General features: G+C 31.0%; 5 protein-coding genes across 6 annotated transcripts; 2 read left to right on the forward strand and 3 right to left on the reverse strand.

Annotated features, from left to right (window-relative positions):
• The first annotated feature begins 4,359 nt into the window (after nt 1-4,359).
• LOC108486461 (protein FD-like) lies at nt 4,360-5,813 on the forward strand. Its single transcript, XM_017790524.2, has 3 exons — nt 4,360-5,127; nt 5,214-5,291; nt 5,422-5,813. Exons 1-3 carry the CDS (start codon nt 4,594-4,596, stop codon nt 5,491-5,493), a joined length of 684 nt encoding a protein of 227 aa, XP_017646013.1. The 5' UTR covers nt 4,360-4,593; the 3' UTR covers nt 5,494-5,813.
• Nucleotides 5,814-10,314: 4,501 nt separating this feature from the next.
• Nucleotides 10,315-11,083, reverse strand: LOC108484429 (E3 ubiquitin-protein ligase At4g11680-like). The gene has a single exon (XM_017788211.2). It carries the CDS (start codon nt 10,903-10,905, stop codon nt 10,471-10,473), a length of 435 nt encoding a protein of 144 aa, XP_017643700.1. The 5' UTR covers nt 10,906-11,083; the 3' UTR covers nt 10,315-10,470.
• A 1,769-nt stretch (nt 11,084-12,852) lies between these two features.
• Nucleotides 12,853-14,820, forward strand: LOC108468858 (pentatricopeptide repeat-containing protein At3g51320). The gene has a single exon (XM_017769721.2). It carries the CDS (start codon nt 13,101-13,103, stop codon nt 14,724-14,726), a length of 1,626 nt encoding a protein of 541 aa, XP_017625210.1. The 5' UTR covers nt 12,853-13,100; the 3' UTR covers nt 14,727-14,820.
• A 970-nt stretch (nt 14,821-15,790) lies between these two features.
• LOC108459225 (SKP1-like protein 1B) lies at nt 15,791-17,965 on the reverse strand. The gene is made up of 2 exons (XM_017758576.2): nt 17,521-17,965; nt 15,791-16,196 (listed from the first exon to the last, which is right to left on the reverse strand). The coding sequence occupies exons 1-2, from the start codon at nt 17,815-17,817 to the stop codon at nt 16,023-16,025; spliced, it is 471 nt and encodes a 156-aa protein (XP_017614065.1). The 5' UTR covers nt 17,818-17,965; the 3' UTR covers nt 15,791-16,022.
• Nucleotides 17,966-20,201: 2,236 nt separating this feature from the next.
• On the reverse strand, nt 20,202-24,588 carry LOC108459169 (protein MID1-COMPLEMENTING ACTIVITY 1-like). 2 transcript variants are annotated; one of them, XM_017758530.2, is made up of 9 exons: nt 24,184-24,587; nt 23,718-23,911; nt 23,164-23,593; nt 22,341-22,753; nt 22,099-22,208; nt 21,867-21,938; nt 21,477-21,583; nt 20,643-20,736; nt 20,202-20,462 (listed from the first exon to the last, which is right to left on the reverse strand). In XM_017758530.2, exons 3-9 carry the CDS (start codon nt 23,569-23,571, stop codon nt 20,410-20,412), a joined length of 1,257 nt encoding a protein of 418 aa, XP_017614019.1. In that variant the 5' UTR covers nt 23,572-23,593; nt 23,718-23,911; nt 24,184-24,587; the 3' UTR covers nt 20,202-20,409. The 2 variants fall into 2 exon arrangements, with proteins under 2 accessions (XP_017614019.1, XP_052879223.1); XM_053023263.1 differs by lacking the exon at nt 23,718-23,911 and having other exon boundaries at nt 24,184-24,588.
• Between the last annotated feature and the right edge of the window lie 1,923 nt (nt 24,589-26,511).

The following is a 26,511-nucleotide window of genomic DNA, read 5'->3' on the forward strand; positions in this document are numbered from 1 at the left end:
AAAATGTTATTTATGTTAGTTCCCATTCAAAGGGGTCCTTTCCTTTAGGGTTGTTTTTGTTTTTCAAGGTACGCCTCTTCCCACTTGATTATCATGTCTCGTTGTATGAGCCCTTTATGGGGTTTCAATGCTAACATCCAATGGTTAAACACGCCATTCACTAATGCTGAAAGAATAAGAATCAGAATATGATTGATAACGTTTCTCTGTTGTTTCTGTGGGAAACTCAAAATATTATATATAGAGAAAGCAGTCGAGTCTCAATCAAATCAGGGTCCCCCCTATACTATACAACACCACCCCATGTTTAAGAGAGGTTCAATCATAGTAAGTATACAGTAAATTGGGAGATTGAATGCAGACAAAGTTGTTGATGAGAGAGGAATGCAATAGTTTGGTGCTAGCGGCTCAAACAAGCGCGCCGTGATGCTATCTATGACGTGTGGCTAACTATGAAACTGAATATTTTATGCTCAGTTCACAGTTAATAATTTAGGGTCTCGTTAGATGAACATATATTTTTAATATAGTATATTTAATTTTTTTATCTCATTTTATAATATCATTATTACTATTATTGAATGCACCGTCGATCCAAAACGATTCTTAATCACTATGTAATCAATAGTGAATAACTAATTATGAAATAAAAAAGGATGGTGATTGTGGTGGTGGAGTGGAACCTGCAGTTGGCTGATTGCAGGCAGCCAAACCGGTCAGTGGCAGTACTACTGACTTTTCTGTCCTAATAACTTTTCAAAGAGTTGAAAAGAGATTTGGAATAGTGAAAATGTTGCAGGGTTGACAGCTGTTCACTTAAATGCCACTTCCCCCTTCTATTCCTAACCTTTGTGAGAGTTTCAAATTAGTCTAATCTTTTACCTCTCTTGACGCCTCCCAATTCACTTTAATTCCCACTTTTTCAACATTTCCATTCATTTTTTAGTATAATTAGAAAATGGATAAATATCTTAAATTAAAAAGTAAATTAATATTTTTATTAAAAAATTATTCATTCTTATTATTAAAATTGGGTTCAGTATCGTTAACATGAGATTACATGTAATGCCTTATATGTAATCGTTTAGTTGTTTTGTCAACTACTTCAATTTTATTAGTAAAAATAAATGAAATTTTAACGAAAATATCAATTTACTCTTTAATTTAACGTATATATATATTAATTTGTTTATATTTTAAGTAAATAAAGCAAACTATATTCTGATTCCTAATATTGCGATGCATCAAAATTTTATGACTTACTTTTATATCTGAATTTGGTAAATTCACTTATTTTAGCAGTTAAATTTAAATACAATAAAAGTTTAATGATGTATTGAATAATTTCAAAATACCAACTCAATGTATTTAATATCAAGATCAATGTATTGAATATTCTTTTACAAGCTAATGGTATTCAAGTTTAAATTATATCATTAATTTGTAAAAAGTTAAATTGTTTCAAATTTTTTGTATTTTCTGAAATTTAGGAATTTAGTTTTTGGATTTTATTTTATGAAATTTAGTTTTTCTGTTTTTAGATTTCAAATTTTAAGTTCAATTGTTAAAACTACTATTTTTTTTGTTAAATTTGTTGCTGCGACATTTTTGAAATTAAAAAAAAACCTTACATAGTAGCCGTGTAATTAAGAAAATGACTCTATAGTTAACTTGGATTTAACAAAAAAAGGATTTAACAGTGTTAACAGTTGGATCTGAATTTTGAGATCTGAAAAGTAAAATATTAAATTCTATGAAATAAAAATATAGGTTAAATTCCCAATTTTCAAAAAGTACAAGGACTTTTAGCAAATTTTAACCTTTGTAAAAGCATTACAGAGGCTTGTATATTTGGAGTTGAATTGTATTTTTCTTTCTCGGCTGAAATATATATATAAATTAGTTTTTATAGCTAGACCAATTTTAAATAGTAAACGATCATTTTTTTATAAAAATTCATCTATTTATACTATAAAATCTGATCGCCACTATGTAATTATTTTATCAGCTAGATAATTTTAACCATATAAATAAATAATTTTTAAGTAAACATAAAAAAAATCACTTCTACTTTCCATAATACTTTTATTACCATTAATTTTAAAATAGATTAAAAGTAATATTTATAAATTTTTCATCAAATGAGACTATTTTTTTTATTTACTTCCTTTCACACGAGTGTAATATCATGATTCTTAACCTTTACTTTTTGATATAATATTTATAGTCTTTCTTCAATCATTATTTAAGAGGATAATACGTGTCAGTTCTTTTTACAATTGACAACGATATCAATATTAATTAAGTTAAGACTTAGTCGGCGTAAGACTGTATAGTTAAACACAATAAATTATAAATGGGGTAGCTTAAGCAATGAATGTTAGGTGGTGTAAGGATAATTTAGAGTCGATTTTACAATCTATTCTGGCAATGAAATCCTACGTATCTTACTTCCTACCGTAAGGAAACTTTTGATCAGAAATCAGAAAATGGGCATTAAAATTTATATTTCTTAAAAATTTAAAGTCATATAAGATTGGACCCACAAAGGTAGACTCTGAGAACAAGTCATTTCGTTTTCCTTCAAGCTCTGAGCTTTTGCAGATAATGATGGGATGGGACCATTTTCCTTTCCCTTTTTAATAAAATCATTTTTTAATTTTAATTTAAAATTATACTATTTATTAAAATTTAAATTAATTTTATAATTGAATAACTCAATTATAAATTAATATAAATATTTTTAAAGTTTACGATAGTTTTAAAAATATAAAATTTAGTAAATGTATATAAAAATTTAATAAAATATTTTAAAATATTAATTTTAGAGATTTAAACAAATAAATTATAAAATTAAATTATCATATTAATTTTCTTTTTTCTCTAAATATAGATAATTTTTATTTAATTTGAATAAATTTAAATTTTATTTGAAAAATTAAATTAAATGATAAAATGCTTACCCTTAATAAGAATAATAATGGAAGATGGGGTTTAAATCCCCAAGGAGAGTAAGTAAAGGGACAGCAAGTGGAAGAGGGAAGAAGAAGAAGGGGGGCATAGCAGCATATTATCCTATGAACAAAACAGGTGTCCATATCTCAGAGAGTTAAGAGAATCTCTTCAGAAACTAATGTTGATGATGTTGGTCATGAATCACCATCATTTCTTAACCTATTCTTTCATGCCTCTAATATACGTAGGAATATCTTACTTTCGTAAATTTTGAATTGTTAAAATTATTATTGTATATTTATTTAATCTCTTCTAAAGTTTAATTTTTTTAACGTTAAAAATATATGAACGAAAATCTAAATAATTTTATTCTTGATTTTAACACTAATTATCATATCGACTTGAATCTTTAGTATGTTATTATATTCATCAATGGGTATTAATATATCGCTTGATCATCGAATTGTCGCTAAAGATTTCTAACTGAATTTTTTAAAATTGAGTGACTAAAATGTAAATTTATTAATAATTTGTAACTCTTTATTACTAATTAGTTTTATATTAAATAAACAAAAATCTAACAAATAATATGTAAAAATAGGGTTAATTTTTTCGAGGGTATTTTATATAAAATCTAAAAGATATATAAAATGATGAAAATCAAACTCGAAACATAGTGACTTGTATTGTATCGGTTTTACTATTTCAATTTTAATTCTTACATACAAAATCCTAACAAATAATAATATATAAAATTGCATAAAATATAAAATTTTTATAAAACGAAGGAAATAAAAAGATAATTTACCCAAATTCCTTAAATTATTAATAAGTTTACTTTTTTATCACTCAATTTTAAAAATTACAAAATATCACAAAATTATTCGAAATTTTTCATTTTAGTCATTAAGTTGTTAAAATGATTATTGCATGGCCTTCTCCATTCGCGCCTCTTGCACCAATCGAAAACTCTTTTCCCATTTTCTTCTATAGTTCAATTTTTCTTTCATGAAACAATTTTGAATGTCACGAATCTATGAATCAAAACTCAAATAACTTTTTTATCCAATTACCAACAGTAACAGCCAGGTCGACTTTGATCTAAGGTATGCTTTTCTACTTATCAAGGGACACTAATCTATCGTATCAATCTTCTAATTATCGTTTGGAGCTTATTAGTCAAACTTAAAAAAAAAACTTAACCAACTAATGACTCGAATAAAAACTTTCGAACAACTTAATAACTTAGATGAAAACTTTTAAATAATTCAATAATAAATTTATAACTTTTCAAACTCGAGTGATTAAAACGTAAAAAAAAACGTAAAACAGTTGATATAGTTTAGTCAATTATAAATCTATTTGTATTTACCTCTCTTTGTATCTACCTCTCTTTCTAGTGTATGAATATATATAATATCAATCCACATTAGTCCTTCAACAGCAGAAACTTCCAATGGCCAAAGCTGATATTAAACAGTCCCTTCCCGTATGGCGCGTGGATCAAATGTACTCTACCCTTTACCCTATGAATAATCACCACCATTAAAACACACCCAAAAACCAACCATCACCATTGCCATCACCAGCAAAGCTTACCTCTCTTACAGTATTATATCACCTTTGTCACCACCACCAATGTTATCACCATCCAATAAACCCCAAATAACTCCATTAAAACCATCTTCTCCTCCACCTCCCCATAGACCTAAAACCATGGAAGAAGTATGGAACGACATTACCCTCGCTTCATTACACGACCACCACTCTTCTTCTTCTTCTTCAAGAGAACCCTTTTCATCCAATCCTCATCTCATTCTTCAAGATTTTCTCGCCGCCAGGTCTGATCCACCACCACCGCAGCAGCAGACCAATGGTGGTGGTGATACCAATACTATGCTTTACGGTTCACCTTTACCACCTCCAGCTACTGTTTTAAGCTTAAATTCGGGTCCAGGCTTTGATTTCCTCGATAATCCCCGTTTACAAAGCAGTCCTATTTCAACTTTGCCTACTTTCAATTCCCCATTCGAAGCTCTGGCCTCGTCGACCACCTTAGCCACCTTTGGTAAAAAAAGGACCCAAGATTCCGATAACAATTCCGGTGATCGCCGGCATAAGCGTATGATTAAGAACCGTGAATCCGCTGCTCGATCAAGAGCTAGAAAACAGGTACTGTCATTTCATTACATTACATTACATTTATTTCCCCTATTTTTTGTCTGAAAATTCCTTTTTTTTGTTTTTTGTTTTTGCAGGCTTACACAAATGAGCTAGAACTTGAAGTTGCTCATCTTATGGAAGAAAATGCAAAACTCAGAAGAGAACAAGAACAGGTAAAAAAAAAAAAACATCAACAACATTTAAAAACATGTTTAGAACTCGTATATGCTTGTTTTTTAGTCCCTTTAAGAACTAAAACATGTTTTCTTGGGGTTTCTTTTTTCATCTTTCATGTTCATGCAGTTACAAGTAGCAGCTACTGCTCAACTTTCCAGAAATCGAATGCTTCAACGAACATCAACAGCTCCATTTTAAGCTAAAAAAAAAAAAAAACAAATCCAAGGACCAATCTCTTTGCTTTGTTTTTTAACCAAAGTCCCCTCTTTTTCAGTAGCCAGGGGAAGGGGGTGTATGTGGTTTAAGCTAGAAAAGGAATGAATTTGTATAGGGTTTTTTTTGGGAGGGTTGAAATGGCTATATTTCAAAGTGTTATGGCTAACAAATGCAAAAAAAGATGGTATATTTAAGGTAATATGTAAAAGAACTTTGATGCTGGTGGTGGGTCTTTTTGTTTTGTTTGTATCCTTTCTTAAATTAAGACTTTCATCTTTTTTGTACATCTTCTCATGCAAAAATTTGTGTTGTGGGGACTTGTTTGTTTAAATTTGGTGATTTAACCCCAAATATAAATGCCTACTACTAGTAGTAAGAAGTAAAAGTTATCAACTTTGTGACCTCTCATTAAAATTCCTATTCCTTATATGGACCTCTCTACACTACTTTTTTTTCTTCAATAAAGTAAGGGTTTTTTAGGTTCAAATGTACTCTACATTTTATCTTTTACTACATTTTCTTTTATTTTAAGAAATTGACTTTTTACTTCTCAAATTTTTCAATTTAAATTAATTGTTAAATTCTTTTATTCCTTTTAATAATAAAAGGGTAAAATATAAAATGTTATTTTGTTTTTTTTATATTACATTTTAGTTACTTTTATTTAAAATGTTACGTTTTAATTAATTATATTATTATATTGTAACATTTTAGTCACTAAGTGTTAATTGTCGTTAACATTAAGTTGACGTGACATGTTAAATTATTATTTCAAACGAAAATTTTGGGTTAAATTATACAATTAGTCATTATATTTTTTTTGTTTTGAGCAATTTAATTTTGTTCTTTTATATTAAAAGCGATGGAGGAAAATAAAGGAGAATAGAAAAAAAATAAAGGAAAGTTGAAAATGTAAAAGAAAAAAATTAAAACGAAAAGATAGAAGGATCAATTGTATAATTTAACTTAAATTTTTTTATTGAAATGATGATTTAACGTACTACTTTAGCTTATCGTTACACCATTAACGAAAATTAACGGCTCAGTGGTTAAAAATGTTACAACATATTAATTAAGTGACTAAAACGTAATATTTTAAAAAAATGACTATTTTGATAATTTACCCATAATAAAAATATTAATTTGATATTCATGTAGTTAAAATATTGATATTATAATGAATTTTGAGTTTAACAAAATAAATTTTAATTATGTTAATATATATAAAAAGTAAAAAATGGATGAAAATCATATTAAATCTCGATTAAATTAGATATTGTTTATTTTTATCTTATAAGGAATGACAACTTTAATATTCATGTGGGTATAGTTTGAGGATTGTTATCTCTTTTGTGAATCAATTATCATGCCATATCTTTTTCATAGTACATTACTTAAACAGTGACCAAATCTTGGGTTTCTTGTGGCAAGATATGGTCCTTGGAATCAAATATTTTGTGTACATTTATCATACAAAACATTGAATTTTTTTCTTTCTACTTTTCTTTTGAGATTAGAAAATAGTTAGAGTGAGAAAGGTTATATCGATTTAGGGGTAGAATATTTCATCGATTTTATAGAGAGTTAAAAAAGTAGTATTTATAAATCATTCAACAAATGAGATTGTTGATGAGGCTTGAATCTTATTATTTATCAAAGAGTTAATAAATACATATTTAATCAAATTAGATCATGTTGGTTATTAGCAGCGAGGTCGATATCAATAGGTGGGGGGCAAGAGTCCCCTCCATGAATGACAAAATATCATTCTAGTCCTTTTATATCTCTAAAATTTTAAGTTATTTTAATAGTAAAACTATATTTTTATCCTCTCAAATAAATTTTCGGTTTTGACCTTTTAAAATTTAAAATTTTAATTTTTTCCCCCTAGAATAAATTTATGACTTCATCCCTGGCTACAATTGTTAGAAATAAAAAGTATTTCATATCATTTAGATGAGCCTCTAGATTTTTATTTATAAGTCATAATTAATTATTAGGTTTATTAGCGTTAATAAAAAAAGGAAGGGTTTGTGCACGGCTCGGTCTTTTTAAAATAGAAAATTTTTATTTAGGTCTTTTAAAATTTTAAATTAGTAAAAATAAAATTACATTTTAGTCCCTTTAAAATGATAAAATTTTAATTTAATCCTTTAAAATTATAAACATATAGACTATTAAAATAGTAAGATTATAATTTTACTATTATAAAAATTGGCACAAGAGAAATTTTGACCAATACTTCCTAAATTGTCCCAAACATTATTTTTTCATCTCTAAACTCTATAAATATGTATGTATTTGGCAATATATATATATATATATATATATATATGCTACATAAAACCTAACCTGTAAGGGTGTTGGAATATGGCTATTTTTGGGATTGTTATTGACTCAATGTAGACCTATACATTTCCCCCTTTTTTAAGTCCAAAAATGGGGGGGAAGGCATTGGTAATTGGGGAGCTTTCCCTTCCATTGCATGCTAAAGTTATTACAAAATTGATTCACTTTAGGTGGCCTAGGAAGTAGCAACTAGGTTTATGTGAAGAAGGGTTATGCTGTGTTGTGTATGTCTCCAATGTATTTTTAATTAGGTTAGTCCAAAAATTGGAGAATTAATTGTCATATACATATATATATTTCATCAATTTCCACTTGGGGGGAGAAGAGTTGACCAAAAGTAATGTACATTATAAGTTTATTACTATTTCTAAACATGTAATTGTCTTGTACAAGACATTGGATGAAAGGTAGGAGCCTAGAGAAAGAGGTAAGCAATGGCATTGGTGTCCACTAAAATGGTTAAAATATTTATAAATTAATTAAATGATATAATTCTCTTTTGGCCCTTTAAGGGTTTATAATTCATTTTTGGCCCTCTAAAATTAAAGGGCAAATTAAATTTATACTCAACAATTGGTAAACTTTTTTTTTTATCTAACTATGAAAAGTTACGTATGGTCGCTTAATTATTTGGTTTTTTCTTTTGTAACCAGCCATTAAATAACTGATAGAAAGATAACGTGATAGCTTTTAAAATTGGCATAATAATAATTTTAACAATCAATAGTTATACATTGTGTCAATTTAATTTTGATTCAAAAAATAACCCTTAATGTTTAAATATTGTGTAATTTGGTCTCTCTTTTTCAATTTTGCTTTTCTTTATGACTCTTTTACCTAAAAAGCTAAAAAATCTATCAACTAAATTTGGTGAAAATATACCAAAAATAGAAACACTAAGAAATCCAAGATAATTAATTTTATCTTTTCTCATTCTTTAAAATTAACCCTTAATGTCATAAAAAGTAAAATTGAAAAGAAAAATACCAAATTACACAATGTATATCTATTGAGGGTTAATTTTTTGAAATAGAGACTAAATTGACAAAATATGAAAATACTGAGGATTAAATTTGTAATTATGTCAAATTTAAAACTATCAAGTTATCTTTTAGTTAGTAATTTAATGACTAGTAACTAAAAAAAACTTCAAATATTTAAGTGATTATTTTATAACTTTTAATACATGAGTGTCAAAAAAATAGTAATAATTGAGTGAGTACAAGTATAATTTACCAAATTATTTTTTTGCCTTCACCTTTGATGAAAGATCGGCTTTATTAAGCATGCTACAATTTACGTGAGAATGCATTGAACCTTTAAACAAGCTTAACAAATCTTGGTATAAATTATCAAGATCGATCAGCTCACCCTCACTCAAAGAGAGCTCAGCACCAATTGACTTAAACATCATAACTAAATCTAATCATGGATCGGTTCTCTATGTAAAATTTTAGATTCATTTTTTAGGTCCAACTAGGCTCAAAAGATAGGTCTAAAATTTTGTCCAAGCCCAATTGAGATTAAAAATGCTAAACTCAAACTCAATCTGGCCTGTTCGTATTAATTTTTTTTAGATTTTTCATATAAAAAATATATAATATATCAAATACACTAAAAATATTAAAATAAATGTTCCTCAACAAATTGAAAATACATTAAAAAAAGTATTTATATTTAAATAACATTAAAATAGTTACAACTTAGCAATTAAATATCTCTAAAATAGTAACAAAATTAACAATAAAACAAGATTTATGCAATATCCTAACCAATAACAACAAAATAGTAGCAATATAATAACAAAATGATGGCAAAACAACTTATTCGCGTCGAGTCAAGCTTAGGCAAAAAATCCAACCCAAGGCATGACTCATTTAGAAAATGGGCCTTATTTTTTGTCCAAACCCATATTTTAAACCGATATTTTTATCCAAAACTCTTTTCAAACAAACATTCAGACTTAATCAGATAATCTCACCATAATAAATTCTAATCAGAACACACTTAAAAAATAATTATTTTCAAAGCTTGTATGACTCATCTTTTTCTCTCTTTAGGGCCCAAAAACCACCTGAAACTAGACCTACCTCCAACCACTAATTGTAATTACAATCAACACTCTTTTATAGCCCCAAAAAAAGAACTTCATTTCACTTCTTTAGAGCTTTATTTATCCACTCATTTCCTACTACTTTCCTCAATTTTCTCGTATTCCTCTTTCCATATACTAACCTTTTCCTTACTTCCTATTCAATAATATTCTACTAATCGATATGTACTAATCCGTTATATCGATTATTTTATAAATTTTTTTGAATTTGAGTGTCTTAACGTAAACTTACTAATAGTTTAATAATATTAAGTGTAGTTTACTGAAGAAAAAAAATTATACTCCCAGTGAGAAAAGGTAATTTCGAACTGTAATAACGATATTATCGGGAAAGATGAAAGAATAAAAAAAAAGAGGTTGAGCAAATATGCATTGAAACGAAATTTTATACAAAACAATAAAAACATTTCAACATCAAATTTTAACAGTAATTTCATTTTCGTCTGGTGCATATTTGGCTTTCAGAAGAGCCGGGTTTAATTCCTGGCAATTTCCGGCTAGAATCCGGCTATATGAAAAGATGAAAACCATATCATCATCTCTTCAGTGAAAGCTTCCCTTCTATGAAACATAAACCTATCTTCTTCCTCCATTGAAAACCTGCATATTGGACAATTCTTCTGACATGTATTCACCCACTTATCCACACAAACCCTATGAAATTCATGGAAACATGGCAACACCCTTGTTTCTTCCCCTTCTTCCATGCTTGACAAACATACACAACATGTTTCTCCTTCTGTTGATCCCTGCAAGTAGCTGCTGCTGCTGCTGCTGCTGCTGCCCATTGCTGTTCCCTCCATCACCACCACATAGCCAGCCGCCGTGGGTGGTGGTGGTGTTGCTTCTTTTGTTCTTTTCCCTTCATCACTTACTGATCTTCTTACACCAACAATGGTGTAAATGAAGGCTACCAGCTTGTTGAGAATCATTTTGGTTTTGTATTTTTTGGCAGCAATGGGGGGGGGGGGTTCAGGTTATCCGTATACCATGTTTATGAGTTGCCTTCCTCTTAGGTTGATCATCATCGGTTGTTTTGTTTGCTTGGTTTGAAAGGGTTGTTAGATTTGGGATGAACCGATTTTGAGGGTTTAACCCCAAGCGGTTGCACCTAAACCAAGAGTGTTACATATGACCTTTTATTCTTTATTGTTTATTTTATTTTATTTTTACTTGCTATTACAATAAAATCCATACATGTTATACGGTTGAGTCTTAACTCGATTAATATAAGTATTATTGTCAATATAGGAGAACATGAATTTAAGTGTGTTGAAGTGCATTATGCTCTTATTTATAGGTTAGGGATAGATAATTTAATGTATTATCTAAAAAAAAAACGTATATGTTACAACAACTCTATTTAGACATGGATAGGGTTAACTTCAAAGAATGTGAAGAAATTTTTGTCCAATTTTTAAATTTTATGCTTCACAAAAAATAGTAAATTTGTCTTTTAATTCCCTTAAAGTTTGCAAAATTTTAAATTAAAAGAAGAATAAAATTATACTTTGACCTCTACCTAAAATTCATAATTCAATTATGGTCCCACCAAAATAATTTTCGGGTTTTACTACACTTTAAAATTGAAAACGTACAATTATCAAAATATCAATATTGAATCAATGAGGTCTTTACATTAGCTTAGCCATTCAATTTAGGTGTTAAAATATAAGCTTGAATGAAGCATGTTTAAAACATGTACTTACCACATAGATAATTTGAATATGAGTTTTAAGGAAAAATAATAGAAAGTGACTTTAAAATTTACAAAAACTATTTTTTAATTCTTAATAGATCATATTCAAGTTGTTTTAACAATAGATATACATATATTTACGATACGATCCGTGTATTTTAAATATGTTGAACATCATATTGAATTGGCATTTAATTTTCAAGCTAATGCCTAAGCCGATGGAAAGACTTGAAAGATACAATATTGAAACTTCAAAGGATTCAATTAAAAAATTTTAAAATTTATAAATCAATTTAGATTTGGAGTATAAATTGAGAACTTTTATTACAATTAACTTTCTTATGTAATATTTATAAGACTCATAAAAATTAATTTTTTCAAGATAAGTAATTGTTCTTCTCGATAATATCATGACTAGTATTCGAACTAGTGTTAATGGAAGGCTATGGATTAGGTAATGAGAAAAATATCCCCAATTTACATCGTTGTAAAGTGGATTGGGGGGCATGCATGCTTCGAAGGAAAGCAATTAAATGAGGGGAAAGTAATTGACCATTGACGGTACGAATCTTTGCTGATGGTTACCTAATGTTGAAGAAACCTGGTATATTTACTCTTTTCTGAAAGTACGTATGTTCAAAGAGTGGGTTGTTAACCGTATGCTAGTTCTCGTTAATTAAGTAGGGGAAACAGACAATACCTTCTGCTGTTAAGGGGTTCAACCAACGTTGTTGGTGGATAATACTTCGAAATTAATCTTCTGTTTCTCTCAATAATAAAAGACACATGACTCTTTTGAAAGAAGTCTTTGACGTATTATCCGTTAAATTTTTAATAACTCAATGTATTATCTCTAAGATAGACATCTAAATTAAAAAATTTAAATTTATAAATAATTTAAATTAAAATTATCTAAACTCGAAATAACCCAAATCTAAAATGATTAAAGTAACTTGCAAACTCGAATAATCTAATCAAAACAATCCGAACTCAAAATATTACAAAATTCGAAATAACCAAACCCTAAAAAAACGAGAATCTAAAATTTAGACGAATTTACTTTCTGGTTTTAATGGAGCAGGTTCGGCCTGTCGTTTTGTTTTCTGGGCCTTGAACAATGGTGTATTTTTCAGTGGTTGTTCTTGGGCTTATGGGTCTTATATTACATACCTTTTCACTTTCCCTGCTTGCTGACTTTTGGAAAATCAATCTCCCAATTTCGGGCTTTTCAGCTAAATGATCCCTAATTTGCTAAAACCGAAAGGATCAAAGCAACCATTTCTGAACAACATGTCCCTCACTCCATTCCGCGCTACAAACTAGAAAGCCAGGAGGCTTTTCTCCTTTTTCAAGCCTTCAATAACATGCTTCAATGGCGGTAATCAAATTGAGTTGGAGAAGAAGGTATCAAAACAAAGTCCCAAATGAATGGCAACGATGTCCATTCGTGAACTCCTTCGTTTTCGATCCACCATCTTCATTAAACCCAATCGATTTCACTCGCCGTTTTATTCAACTGAGTCCAAAGCGCTCACTTCGATCCTCGATTCGTGTCGTGATATAAAGGAACTGTTTCAAATCCAAGCTCGATTGATTACTTCGGGTCTCTTCCAAAACCCATTTTGGGTCGACAGGGTTTTGATCCATTCTTCCAAGTTCAGCAACATTGATTACACCGTTTCGATTCTACGATGCATTGAAAATCCCGGTACTTTCCGTGTTAATTCAGTTATCAGAGCTTACTGTTTTAGTTCTTTACACCATCAAGCTCTGGTTTTTTACTTTAAAATGCGAGCTAATGGGTGCTTTGTTCCTAATAGCTATACTTTTGTGCCACTTTTAAGCTCTTGTTCGAAATTGGGTTGCTCTAAATCTGCAAGGAAGTGTCACGGCCAAACAATTAAATTTGGGGTAGTCAATAGATTGCCAATACAGAACTCTTTGATTCATATGTATGGTTGTTGTGGGGTTTTTGAGTTTGCCATCAATGTGTTAGTTGAAATGTCTCAAAGAGATATTGCCTCATGGAACTCTTTTATTAATGTGTGTGTTAAAGTTTGGAATTTGGGTTTGGCTCACCAACTGTTCGATGAAATGCCTAAGAAGAATGTGATTTCTTGGAATATTATGATTAAAGGGTATTTAAAAGCTGGGAATCCGGGTTGTGCGTTGAAGTTGTTTAGGGAGATGGTGAAAACGGGATTAATGGGGAACGAGAAGACTGTGGCTAGTGTACTTAGTGCTTGTTCTAAGTCAGTTAGATTAAAGGAAGGAAGATCAGTTCATGGATTTTTAATCAAGAACAGCATGAAGTCTAATATAATAATAGATACAGCTTTGGTTAATTTGTATTGTAACTGCCAGAAAGTAGGATTAGCTCGTAGGATGTTCGACAAGATCAGAAATAGGAACCGAGTTTGTTGGAATGCAATGATTTTAGGGCATTGCATTCATGGAAATCCCAAAGATGGACTAAAATTGTTCACCGATATGGTGGAAGAAACGATCATTTCTCCTGACGAAATCACTTTCGTCGGCGTTCTATGTGCTTGTGCTCGTGCAGGATCGGTACCAGATGGCAGAAACTATTTCCACCAAATGATCAACAAATTCGGTATAAAACCGAACTTTGCTCATCATTGGTGCATGGCAAATCTTTACGTTGGCGTTCAACTTTTCCAAGAGGCAGAAGACATCCTAAGGCAAATGCCGGATAGTGCCAAGGACATATCATCTGATTCGGTTCTTTGGGCTAACTTGCTCAGCTCATGTCGGTTTAGCGAGGGCGTAACTGTTGGGGAAAGAATAGCAACATCATTGATTGCAAAAGAGCCTAAAAACTTCACATATTATCAGTTATTGTTGAATGTGTATGCTGTGGCAGGTCAATGGGAGGATGTTACTAAAGTGAAACAGATAATGAAGGAAAAAGGGATTGAAAGAGTTGCAGGGTGTAATCTTTTAGATTTAAAGAACATTGTTCATAATTTAAAAGTCAGTGAACAATGGAGGGAGGGTATGGATCAAAGGGATGTTAAGCTTGCTGAAAGCTAGTTTTACACTATTGGTTGAGAATATGAATCAATGTTTTTGATGGGGGATTTTGTGTAAACTTTTTTTTCTTCACAATTGGATTTACTTGAAATAATTGATTTTTCATCGATACAAATACAATCAATCTCTTGATTAGGTGGAAAAGTGAAGGAATGAGAAGAAAGAAAAAAAAAAAAGTGGAAAGAAAATGAATTTTGAGGAGAAAAAAGTAAGGAAAGAAAAAAGGAAGATCATTTTACATCCTAATGAATACAAATCCGTCCTTCCAAAGAAAAGAAAAAAAATGTGAGAGATGCATATTAGTTCAAAATCATCCATTCATTTTTCACCATTACCAAAATAATGGATGAAAAGAATATTATTCTTTATATCTATTTTTTTTTCTCTCCTATCAAGCACATTATGGAAAGAAAACTTACCTTTTCCACCCTTCAAATTTTTTATTTTTTCATTTCACCAAGTTCAAAATCTTCTCTTCACAAGTCTACAAAAGGTACCTCATGATAATTACATTGTAATTTAGTTTTTAAACTTATATTTTAAGGATTTAATTACTCTACTTTTTAAATTTCAAACAAAAATAAAGTTAAAATTCATTTTAATTTATTCTTTTAGTTACTTTGCTACCAATTGAGTTTTTTTTTTAAATGGCACTTTAAAAATGTTAATAATATTTGTAATAAATTCTTGAAAATAAAAATGTAATAAATTCTTGAAAATAAAAATATAAGTAGAATAAATTTCAAATTTGAGAAAAATAGAAAAACCTTTGAGATATTTTAACTAACATGAAATCCCTGTTAAAATAAAAGTTATGTAAACTCGAATAAATGGCCATAAGAGATTAAAATAATCTAAAGGCAGTCATATATCAATTATGAATTTTCATAACCAACCAAAATGAGTAGCCTTGACAGACTTGAAACACTTCCATTCATGTTTTATTTCCCATGCTAAGATGACAACGAGAAGAAATAAAATCAATTTCATCAACTTAGCCTATTGATCGGTTAATTAAAACTAGGGGCATACAACAATAGATGGATAGTAAATGGCAAGCATAATTTAGACAACCATTCTCATTCATATCACAGACCACGATTAAAGGACATTACTTGGATACAACAGACTGGTTTTTAGTGAAGACAGGCAAAGAACATAGAAGAAGACACTTTGAAGAGTTTCAAAAGAGCTCACAGAATATCCAAGAGTACAGATGAAAAGTCAGAGCAACAAACTACATTTTTATATATAGATGAGTTTGATACAATTGAACCGGCACTCGAAATTGACCCTTCATTCGAATGCCCACTGGTTCTCCCGACGAACCTCTTCTTCCTCTTCCGGGGTGAAGTCATTCTTGATATTGAAAGTCTTCCTGATCTCTTCTGGGGTCTTTCCCTTGATCATGTCAGCAACAGTTTGGCAAGTGAGATCCAGCAAGCCCTTGATGTTCAAATAGTTCGCTGCCTGCAAATAGTATGTTATAAAGCTCACATGTAATTTTCAAGGGTTTTTTCAACAAAATGGCTAGTGAAATTTAGACACAAGTAGGCATGTAATTTAACATTGGTGCTTGCAAGCTACTCGAGTTCAACTTGAAAAAAACTCAAACAATATTAAGTAATTATCGAGCCAAGGAGCTCGAGCTCTCAATAGAACCAAATTCAAACTTGGTAATAATTGGCTCAAACAGCTCCAAGCCTTATCAAGCTCAAGTATGAATACATATAAGCTTAATCAAACTCAGGCTCAAGCTCAGCCTCAAGCTCAAGTAGGAATGCATATGAAACAATGGTGCTCCCAAGCTACTTGAGTTGGTCGCAAACAAAATTCGAACTCAATTAGGTAATTATCAGGCCGAGGAGCTCGAGCAATCAATCGAACCAAATTCGAGCTTAGTAACACTCAGCTTGAACAACTCAAAAGCCTCATCAAGCTTTTCATTTTAAATATTTTTATATTACCAAATTTTAGTTGTTACACTTAATATATATTATTAACCCTCAATTTAGTTATTGAGCCGAGCTCAAGCTTCAATACATACAAGCTTAATCAACTCGAGTCTGAGCTTGGGTACAAAAATTGATATATGAGTTTGATAAAGCTTGAGCTCAAATAGCTTGATTATATATTGAACCGAGCTCGAGCTAGACTGTATTAGGACCCAGCTCAGCTTGATTACACCCACATGAGCAACAATTATTCATTAGTTCTGCAATGCAACAAGCAGGCATCACCTACATAGCAATTCTCTCGTCGGTAATTGCAAACATATGCATAATCTCAAACACAGTTGCATTGAAAACATCAATCTTCATGCAGGGGCTTCTTGCTTATTGCTATTTGTTAGGCAAGGCATCATCAAAGAATCAATCTTTTTCATCTTAATGAAAATAAAAAACTAGGCTTTTGCTTGTCAAGTGAAACAAGACCTATAAACCAAGAGAGAACAAAGCCAAAAAAAAAAAAAAAAAGGAAAATGATAATTATACCAGGGCCACAAGCTTTACTTTACTTATGCAATGGCTTGTTTCTTCAAATTTACGACATATCTACGACTTGATAAACGATGCTACATTCTTAACCATCAACGAAATAAAAAAAAAACCAACAAATCACCAAAAATTGAACACATTGAAACGAAATTATGCATTATATACCCAAAACCAACCCGAAATTTTCAAATTTCCCCTACCCCCAAATTCAAAACCCTAGCCTAACCAAGAAGAAAACATAAGCATATAATTGAAACAACAAAAACAAAGGGAAAAGGAGAATAAGAGATACTGACCAGAATGAGATCAAAGAGAGTAGCTTGATCGACCTTGACAAAGTCAGCGTCCCAACTCTTGAGCTCGTCATCGGCGGATCGATCGTCTGTCTTAGGAGCCTCGACGTGTTTCTTGCAGTACTCGATCACCTTCGCTAAGATCTTGCTCGTAACATTAGGCAACGGTATCCCGTTATCAGCGCAATCGTCCTCGATCATATGCTTAATCGTCTGCGACTCCAACGCCACCGCTTCATCAACCTCGAATGATTCGCCGTCCGAGCTCTTAAGGGTGATCTTCCTCCCCGACGACGACATTTTTCGCTACCGATTTCTCAAAAAAGATTAGAAAAAGGGAATTAAATAATCAAGGGGTTTTTTTTTTATTATTATTGACAATAAATTAGGGATTTTTATAGAGGATCAGTGAGGGGTGGCATTGGGATTGGGTTCGGTTTTTTTTTGTGGAACGGTTGAGATTGGAGACGTGGCGTAAAGTTGTTGTTTTGGATTCTCATCGGACCATTACATTGTAGACACGTGTAACACAATAGAAAAGGTATTTTCAACGTTTTAATTTGGGTTAATTTCATTAAGCATCCCAAAAGTTTTTCTCTTATTCTAGATTGGTGTTCTCCAAACTTCGAATCATTTTCATTGAGTTCTTAATTTATATCAGTATTGTCAATTTAGTATTAAATGCGAGTTTGATTCTGATAGAATATATTTAAAATAGAGAAATCAATTTGTAAATATGTGTATATTTATTGTATAGGTAATTTGGATTTGACTTATTTAAAATTAGAAAAATAAAGTTTAAATTGCAATTTGGCCCTTGAACTATATTTTTTCTCATTTGGTACATAAATATTTTTTTTACATCGCTTAAGTACTTGAACAATCATTCTCCTCTTAGTTTAACCCCCTTTGGTACATTCTCATCAAAAGTCAATAATTTTTGGAGTAAAATGAGATGAAATTGATACTTCATGTACTAAAGTGAGACAAAAAGTTATCAAAATAAGAAGCCATATATAGTTCAAATGCTAAATCATGAAAAAAACTTAAAAATGGGTACAGCCAAAGTTTTAAAAAAAATTATTTAAGCACGTTAAATTTAAATTATTCATATAACTTACGTCTTTTAAATATATTTCACTTCAAATTTAAACTAGATTTTGATGACTAAATTTATGAAAGTATCTAATTACTGATTTTTAGGATTCAATTAAAATATTTTGAAGTTTAGAACTCAGTTCATTTAAATTAAAATGAATTATATTTTGTACACAAATTAAAGGTGATTATTGTCGATTGAGTCTTAACTTGATTGGTGTCAGGAGGACGTAAGTTTAAGTGCACTAAAACGCATTATCCTCCTATTTATATTTATATTAAGCTCATGACTAAACTAATAACACGAGTAAACCTATTCACGGGTCGAGCTACTCACCCACTCCTGAAAGCCCGTCCAAAATTTGAAAAGTTTTGAACAAAAATATCATACTTGAAAAATGAGTTTGGGTAAAAAAAATTAGACATATTTAAAATATGAAATGGGCTTGGGCTTAACACTCAAAACTCGAGCCCGACTCAACCTGACCTACTTTTTAAGTTTATAATAATTTATATTATATCATTTTTGTTATAAATACCATTAAGTGAATATTCATTATAATCAACCTTTCATCTTTATCTCATTGTAACCTCTTTCCTATTTATATATTAAAAAATTAGAGTCAAATCTCCCTATATACACACACGAGCATACTACTTGTAACGATGATGAAAAAGAAATAGAAATCTCTCTAACCATTTACAAATATGAGTCCGATCTAACTCAACTGAATCGGATACCACCTCAATTAACAAATTTCTTTTCAACTGACCATATTTCTTTTCGATTAATAATATATTGTCCTCTCAAAATTTGATCCAACTTTTCAACTGAAATTAAGAACTTTAGGAGTTATAAGAACTATGCCCATTAAACCTTAATAGTTCTTTCCTTCTTACCTGGAAAAATTATACAGCAATAATATTTGCTTCATATAAAAAAATGAAATTCTTCTTGTACAGATGGGTTTCAAGTATTTCTACTTTCTTTCATGCCTTTTGGTTTTGCATTATGTTGTTTATAAAGAAGTGCAAATGTTGAAACAGTAGAGGCTAAAGCAGCAAATTGATCTTGCTTCTGAAAATTAGATTATCCCAGTCAAAGATAAGCTATAGCTGAAGCTACCTACTTCAATCATTACCTTGAAATTTCCCATCTGTTAAAGCAACATTCTACAGCAAACAAATGAAGAGATAAGTGGATATGGAGGAAGAAAAGCAATTCCTCAGTTAATTAGTTTATTCGGCAGGCACAAACGAGGTGCAGAGGAATGTGTCATAATTTTAATGGATAGCAATATCCATTAAAACAGAGAAGGCTTTGTCAAGGAAGGTACCATTTAGCATTTAGAATTGGATATATGTTATTTTCTACTAGAGGTGGAGAGTGTTTAAAAATCCAATCAGGAGCTCAGTGGACATTTTAAACAAGACTTCATTTCAACAGAATCACTTTGCCATTACAAAAAGAAAAGCTTGATTCTTGTTCAACTGCACTACTTTCAGTTCATCAATTTGTTCTTTCATCTCTAAACAAAAACAACACAAAACTTTATCCAAAAACCACTATACTAAATGAAAATCAGTTTCTCATACAACAACAACATATGTTCAATCTCCATTAATAATCTCACTAATTTACATACAAATACAATATATATGTGTATGTAGGTTCAAAGAGAAAAGCAATCTTTTAGTACAGGTTCAATTTAATAAGTGGCAACTAGAGTTACCTTCTATGTTCAGCTTTTATACAAACCTCCCAAGAAAATGTCTCTTCAGTACTTTTTTCACTCATGATTCCATGAACTGTGATGGTGGAGGGCTTGTTTTAGTCTTCTCAGGACCTGCAAATTCATATGATTGGTTTAAGGTTATGACATGAAGAAGCCGTACCGTAAAAATCACATGCATCGTGCAGTGATCGAGTTTTAAGAGGGGAAAGTGCGATGATAGAGTTTTTAGAGGGGAAAAATGTGATTTTCGCATGATTGTTAGGTTCTTAGTACGATATATAGGAGACGTACCATAAATCCCACGAATCTCTACCTCTCGCCATTCTTGAACGAGGGCACAACAACAGCACATCAAATGAGAGAGGAAATCATCGACAAACCCGCCCTGCCAAAGGAAGAATAGTGTAAACATTTCAAGGGTGCTGAATTTTGAGTGACATTGAGATTTATTGTGGAGTGTGAACAATAGGAAGTAAAGATAAATGGCGAGGATCACATGATGCTAGCAAGCAAAAGTACCATAGAAGCCCTTGTACTAGGAGCTAGATTGCATTTTGCTCTTTATTAAAAAAAGGGGCAAACTAGTCCCTATATGTTACATCAAAGAACAAACTAGTCTTGTTAAAAATTTCATCCATTTCTCTCGTTAAAAATTGGTCCTTGTACATGATGAGGTACAAGTGATGTGTCACGTGTAATTGTCTGATTATTTTGTCAACTACACCAACTTTTAACAGTAGAAATAGATGAAATTTTTAACAAAAAGAATCATTTGCTTTTTAATCTAACGTACAATGACTAATTTGTCCATCTTTTAAGTAAATTGAGCAAAATGCAATTTGACTTCTAGTATAAAGAAGGCCTCCTTGATACTTTTACTGATGTTAGTATGTTTTTGTCATTATATTGATTTATGGATACGGCTAGCCATATACTTCTGATAACTACAACTAACAGAAGATGACATATGGCTTAATCACGGGTAGATCGTATGATAAGTAATGGGGCCAAGGTAACAGAACCGAACCATATTCGTCCATGGAATATAAAAATAGCAGAAAACTTGCGATTCAAGGTTTTATATTTTAAACAAGTAGATTACTCTTTTAATGGCAGAGAGAATACCGTAATGTTCAATGCCTTGCGAAGCTTCCTTCTAACACAGCAAGTATAGCAACAGCACGACAATATCAATGAATACGCCATTAATTCGTTGCATGCTTCAGCAGAAGCTGCAGGAAGTTTCAGTGTAAGTTTTGAAAACCAAAGCAATACCAAAAGCCAAAAATAGAATTTTAAAGGTGTTGCAATCAATATAAGGTTTGCAAATAACAAGCTACACGGGAGAAGGTAAAATCCTAAGGAAAAGCTGAATTCTCGTAGTAAATTATGCACGGGCGCTAAGCAATATAGATCAAATTTGTGTACAAATGAAAATAATTATGGACAAGACAGATTATCAACCGAGCTATACTGACACAACCGAGTAATAAAATATGATCCGGAAATACTTACACATATGCCTGTTTGTTGCAACGGTAGCAATCTTTGAAAACGTACCACAAGGATAAAAGAATGTCTTTATACCTGCAATGAGAAAGGTGGCTTAGTAGACCAGACGATCAGAAAAACAGCAAGGTCAGTTCCACAGATATCTGTCCTAGAAATCTTACAAAAGATCGTTCCGAGCATAGAAAGAAAACATTTAACACATAACAGGGCAGCAATGACATAAAAAAGGACTTACACAGAGATGGTTCTGAGAAACAACCAAGCAAATCAGCATTCCATTCTTCATACCGATGTGATCCTCTATCAGAGAGTAGATCATGTCCCGATGAAACTGAAGAAGTGTTTCTGAAAACATATGACAAAAACTTTAGAAACTGCACTCAGCTTCAAGTACACGAAATGCATAAACTATGAATGCATATTCTAAGGGACGAAAACCAAAATAAATGCCAACTACATTGTACAAGGAAAAACAACCTTGAAGTCATGCGAGAATCAGGTTTCTTAGGAGAGTTATCATTGTACGAATGACCTTTTTCATTATCCACATCTGAGTAATTACGCTCCACTTTCTTAGACACTTTTGGGGATGAACTCTTATCGGGAATAGAAGCTGCAACTTCCGTTACATCAAGCAAATGCTGGATTACTTCACACTGCTTCACATCATAATTAGCTTGCGAACGTTGTAGCTCCAATCGAAGCTTTTCATTTTCCTTTTGCAGTGCTTCATTAAAACGCATGTTTGGGTATGAACAAGAAAGAGTTTTTTTCAAGATCATGGTATCATTTTCCGAGGGTTCGGGTTTCATTATCACATCTTGCACCCTTCTATCCTCTTCATCTAATGTGTATTCATGTTGATCTTTCTCGATAACTTCAAGTCTCTCCTGCATGATAAACATTCAAATAAATATGCCAAATACCAACTACTCATAGCACTTCATTGAAGTTACTCAAGCCATGTATATATATATGGATAAACTTATTAACACATTTTCGAGATTAGTCGATGCCCTGACTCATTAAACTTCGAGTCTCTCCTGCAGGTTAAACATTCAAAATAAATATGGCAAATACCAACTTCTCATAGCACTTCATTGAAGTTAATCAAGCCATATATAATGCATATATATGCATAAACTTATTAACACATATGCCCTGACTCGAAGTCTGCAGGTTAAACATTCAAATAAATATGGCAAATACCGACTACTCGTATCACTTCATTGAAGTTAATCAAGCTATGTATATATATATGCATAAACTTATTTAACATATTTTCGAGATTAGTCGATACCCTGACTCGAGCATTATCAACGAGAGTGATAAGAGGAACGATCTTCAAATACCGGTCGATTTCGCTCTGTGCCTTCCTAAACTGATAAACAATGTTCCATCCCATGGCCAAAACATACAAATAGCTTCTCTCTTGACAACTATTCACCAAAATGTAAGACCTCCTCAATGCATCCTCGAGCTGCTCCAAAGGCTCCCTCGTCTCAGGGTACTTCTTAAGCTCCGAGATCTTGAGCTGCTCCAACAAGTTACCGATCAACTTAAGATGCTGAGCGAATTGCCGGCAACTCTTCTTATGCATTCGAGCCGTGCTTGCCGCTTTAACTATCATGGCTATTAACCGCACCGCATCAAAGCCTGCGAGCTGTGCTACGTTCGCAATTTCTCCGAAATGTTCCCACGATGCCATCTTTTCTTCTCAAACTTAAAATCTGCATTAAATATTATATCATTACAGAGTCAAAATTGAGCTTAATGAACAGTAATTTAAGACCCCAAAAAGAAAAAACCATGAAAGAAGTTTTATCAGGGAGATTTTTTCTATTGTTTTTTCACCTGCTTTAAGCTAAAAACTTCAGTGTTTCACCATTAACAAGAGCTTTAACGTTTCCTTTTGGTTTCACCACTTGCATTGCCGACAAAAACCCAGAGCCGATTTGTTAATGGAAAGTGACGACTACGTTGATGAAACTTGAGAAGAAATAGATTCTAAGGGTTTCAAGCAGGAACCAAAAGCTTCTTCACAGGATCTATACAGAAAATTAAATAATCACTCAAGATCCTCCACTTTTTAAAAGCTTAAAACAGCTCAAAAAATAAAATAAGAACTCAGTTTGCAACTAGAAGATTACCCATCAAGCTTCTTCAACAAGAAAAAAGAGACAAAACCCAAAAAAGAAAAAGAAAAAGAAAAAGAAAATCCCAAAATGCAAATAACATTTATTTGAGAGAATCTCTGAGTGAGAGCTCTTTTACAGCAAATAACAAAAAGAAAATGCACTAATGGTAGTGAGACACTCACCTACTCTTCAGAAATTTTTTTCTCTTAGTTCTATGCTTAAAGTGATTCTTCTTTTCTTTTTTTAACCTTTTTTGCTTACAATCTTCGAGAAAGTTTTTTCAACAGGAGAGCATTGAATTCAGAAATTTAAGGGGCATTGCTTTGCGCAAAACGAAGAACTTCACCACTCTTCTTCTTCATCGTCTTCTTTAGTGAGCAAAGCTCGAAAAATGATAGTTTATTTCTCTTTGTTACAATCTTTTTTATGGTGGGTTTTTTTTACAGTATTCGGTGTTGTTTGTTTGTGGTGCAGAGAGAGTCTCCACCATTGGCGATGACAGCGCGAGCTTTGAGTTTTGTTACTTTGCAACGAAGGACAGGTGGTGTTAAAAAATTTTAAAGTGCGAAAATGTCCCTCTTTCTTTTTCTTTATTTACGGAAAATGCCAGCGATTTTCACGGACGGTAAAGTCCGCAGTAAATATTGATTTTTTTAAGGTTGACTCTCACTTATTTAACAGTTGGTGGTGATTGTCGGCGGTAAATAATGGATATGGTTTAAATGTATAGACGAAATTCGTCAATTAAAATTTGAATTCATTTGTACTATTAAAAATTATCATAATTTATAGAATAATTAAATAGTGATATGTGACGTATTTTATATTGACTTACAAGAACTAATTTTAACAATGGAAATAGATAAAATTTGTAAAAAAAAAATTAATTTTCTCTTTAATCTAATATACAGAGACTAATTTACCTATTTTTAAGTATACGAGATAAAATATAATCTGGCTCGTAGTCCAGTAGTCTTCATTTGCTTTTACCGTTTTTATATTGGATGAATTTTTTAAGTAAAAATATTAGATGAAAATTATTATTTGTGTATACAATATGTATATAAAATAATATTATTGTCAATAACGGTATCAATTACTTATGATACTTGAATTAAACCAGCATGTCTTGTATAAAATTATACAAAATCAAGCAGATTGAGTTTTAATTCGATTGACATAAACATTATTATTAATGTAAGAAGACATGAGTTTCGATACGCTGAAGCGTATTATCTTTCTATTTATAAATTAATAAGAGACTATAAATAATTTTAAATATTATATAAAGAAAAAACAGATATTATCATATCATTTTTAAATAAAATTTATACAAAATCAAATTTTCAGACATTCCACTTGGAAAGATAACGGGTCTACACTGTAACACGAGGTGAAATAATTAAAGGAAACCAACTCCAGCTGGTAATCATGGACCGCTTCCTCGCTCTTGTTTTTTCGGTTCACCTAAACACATGCCCTCATAATCCATACCCTTAATTTGCTTTTATTGCCTTAATTAACAACAGCCGCCCCTAGTTCAACCCAAAATTAGTTTCAATTCTAGTTATTTTAAATATAAAAATCTCTAATTTTTTTAAAAAAATATTTAAAATTAATAATTGTTCAGACTCTATACAAAAGTGAGAGAATTTAGATAAAATATAAGTTTAAAAATAAATTTAAACAAAAAATAATGCTTATTTTCTAAAGCGAGTTGAGCCTCGAGTAAGCTTTTTTTACTTTAAGTCGAAAATTTGCAAAAAAAAATGTTATTGTTCTGCTATAATTTTATTATTATATTACTATTATTTTGTTGTTATTATTTGAATATTATATAACTCTTGTTTTATTATTAATTTTATCATTATTTTAAATGTATTTAATTGTTAAGTTGCACTTACACCTATATTAGTATTATTTAGGTATAAATTTAAAAACATTTATTTTAACATATTTAATATATTATATTTTTAAATTTTATTTTATATAAAAATTTTAATCTGAACGAACTGAACTTTTATCTTAACTTATTTGTCGAATTAAATTCGAACCTAAACTTTGACCTTAACCAAATTCGAACTTGGCCCGATCCATCATCTACCCTAAAAGTTATCTAAGTTATCAAAGATGGGAAGGTTTTTCTTTATTTGGGTCGTTAGGTAGGGACGTTTATCGAAATTTAGTTAGTCGTTAGTAGCAGCCTCGTGGTTTGTTTTGGGTTTTTTTTTTTAAATAAATGTTATTCTTTTTTTTTTAAATATCGAAAGGGATAATAGCGTAATTAGAGCTTTAACTAAAAAAAATTTGGGGAAGAGGCAGGCATATTCTAGAATGAACAACCATTCTTGTCACTGCCAAATCCCATGTGGACCCATTAATGGTACGACACTGACAGTGCCTCACATGCCCTCCATTTGCACATGTCTTCCTTTCCCCTCTTATGCTAGTCGCTATCCTCTCCCTTGTTTTGCTTTTTTTTCTTTCATGTTAGCTCCATTTTTAAACAA

This window comes from Gossypium arboreum, chromosome 2 (assembly GCF_025698485.1).
Source record: "Gossypium arboreum isolate Shixiya-1 chromosome 2, ASM2569848v2, whole genome shotgun sequence".
NCBI classification, from domain to species: Eukaryota; Viridiplantae; Streptophyta; class Magnoliopsida; order Malvales; family Malvaceae; genus Gossypium; species Gossypium arboreum.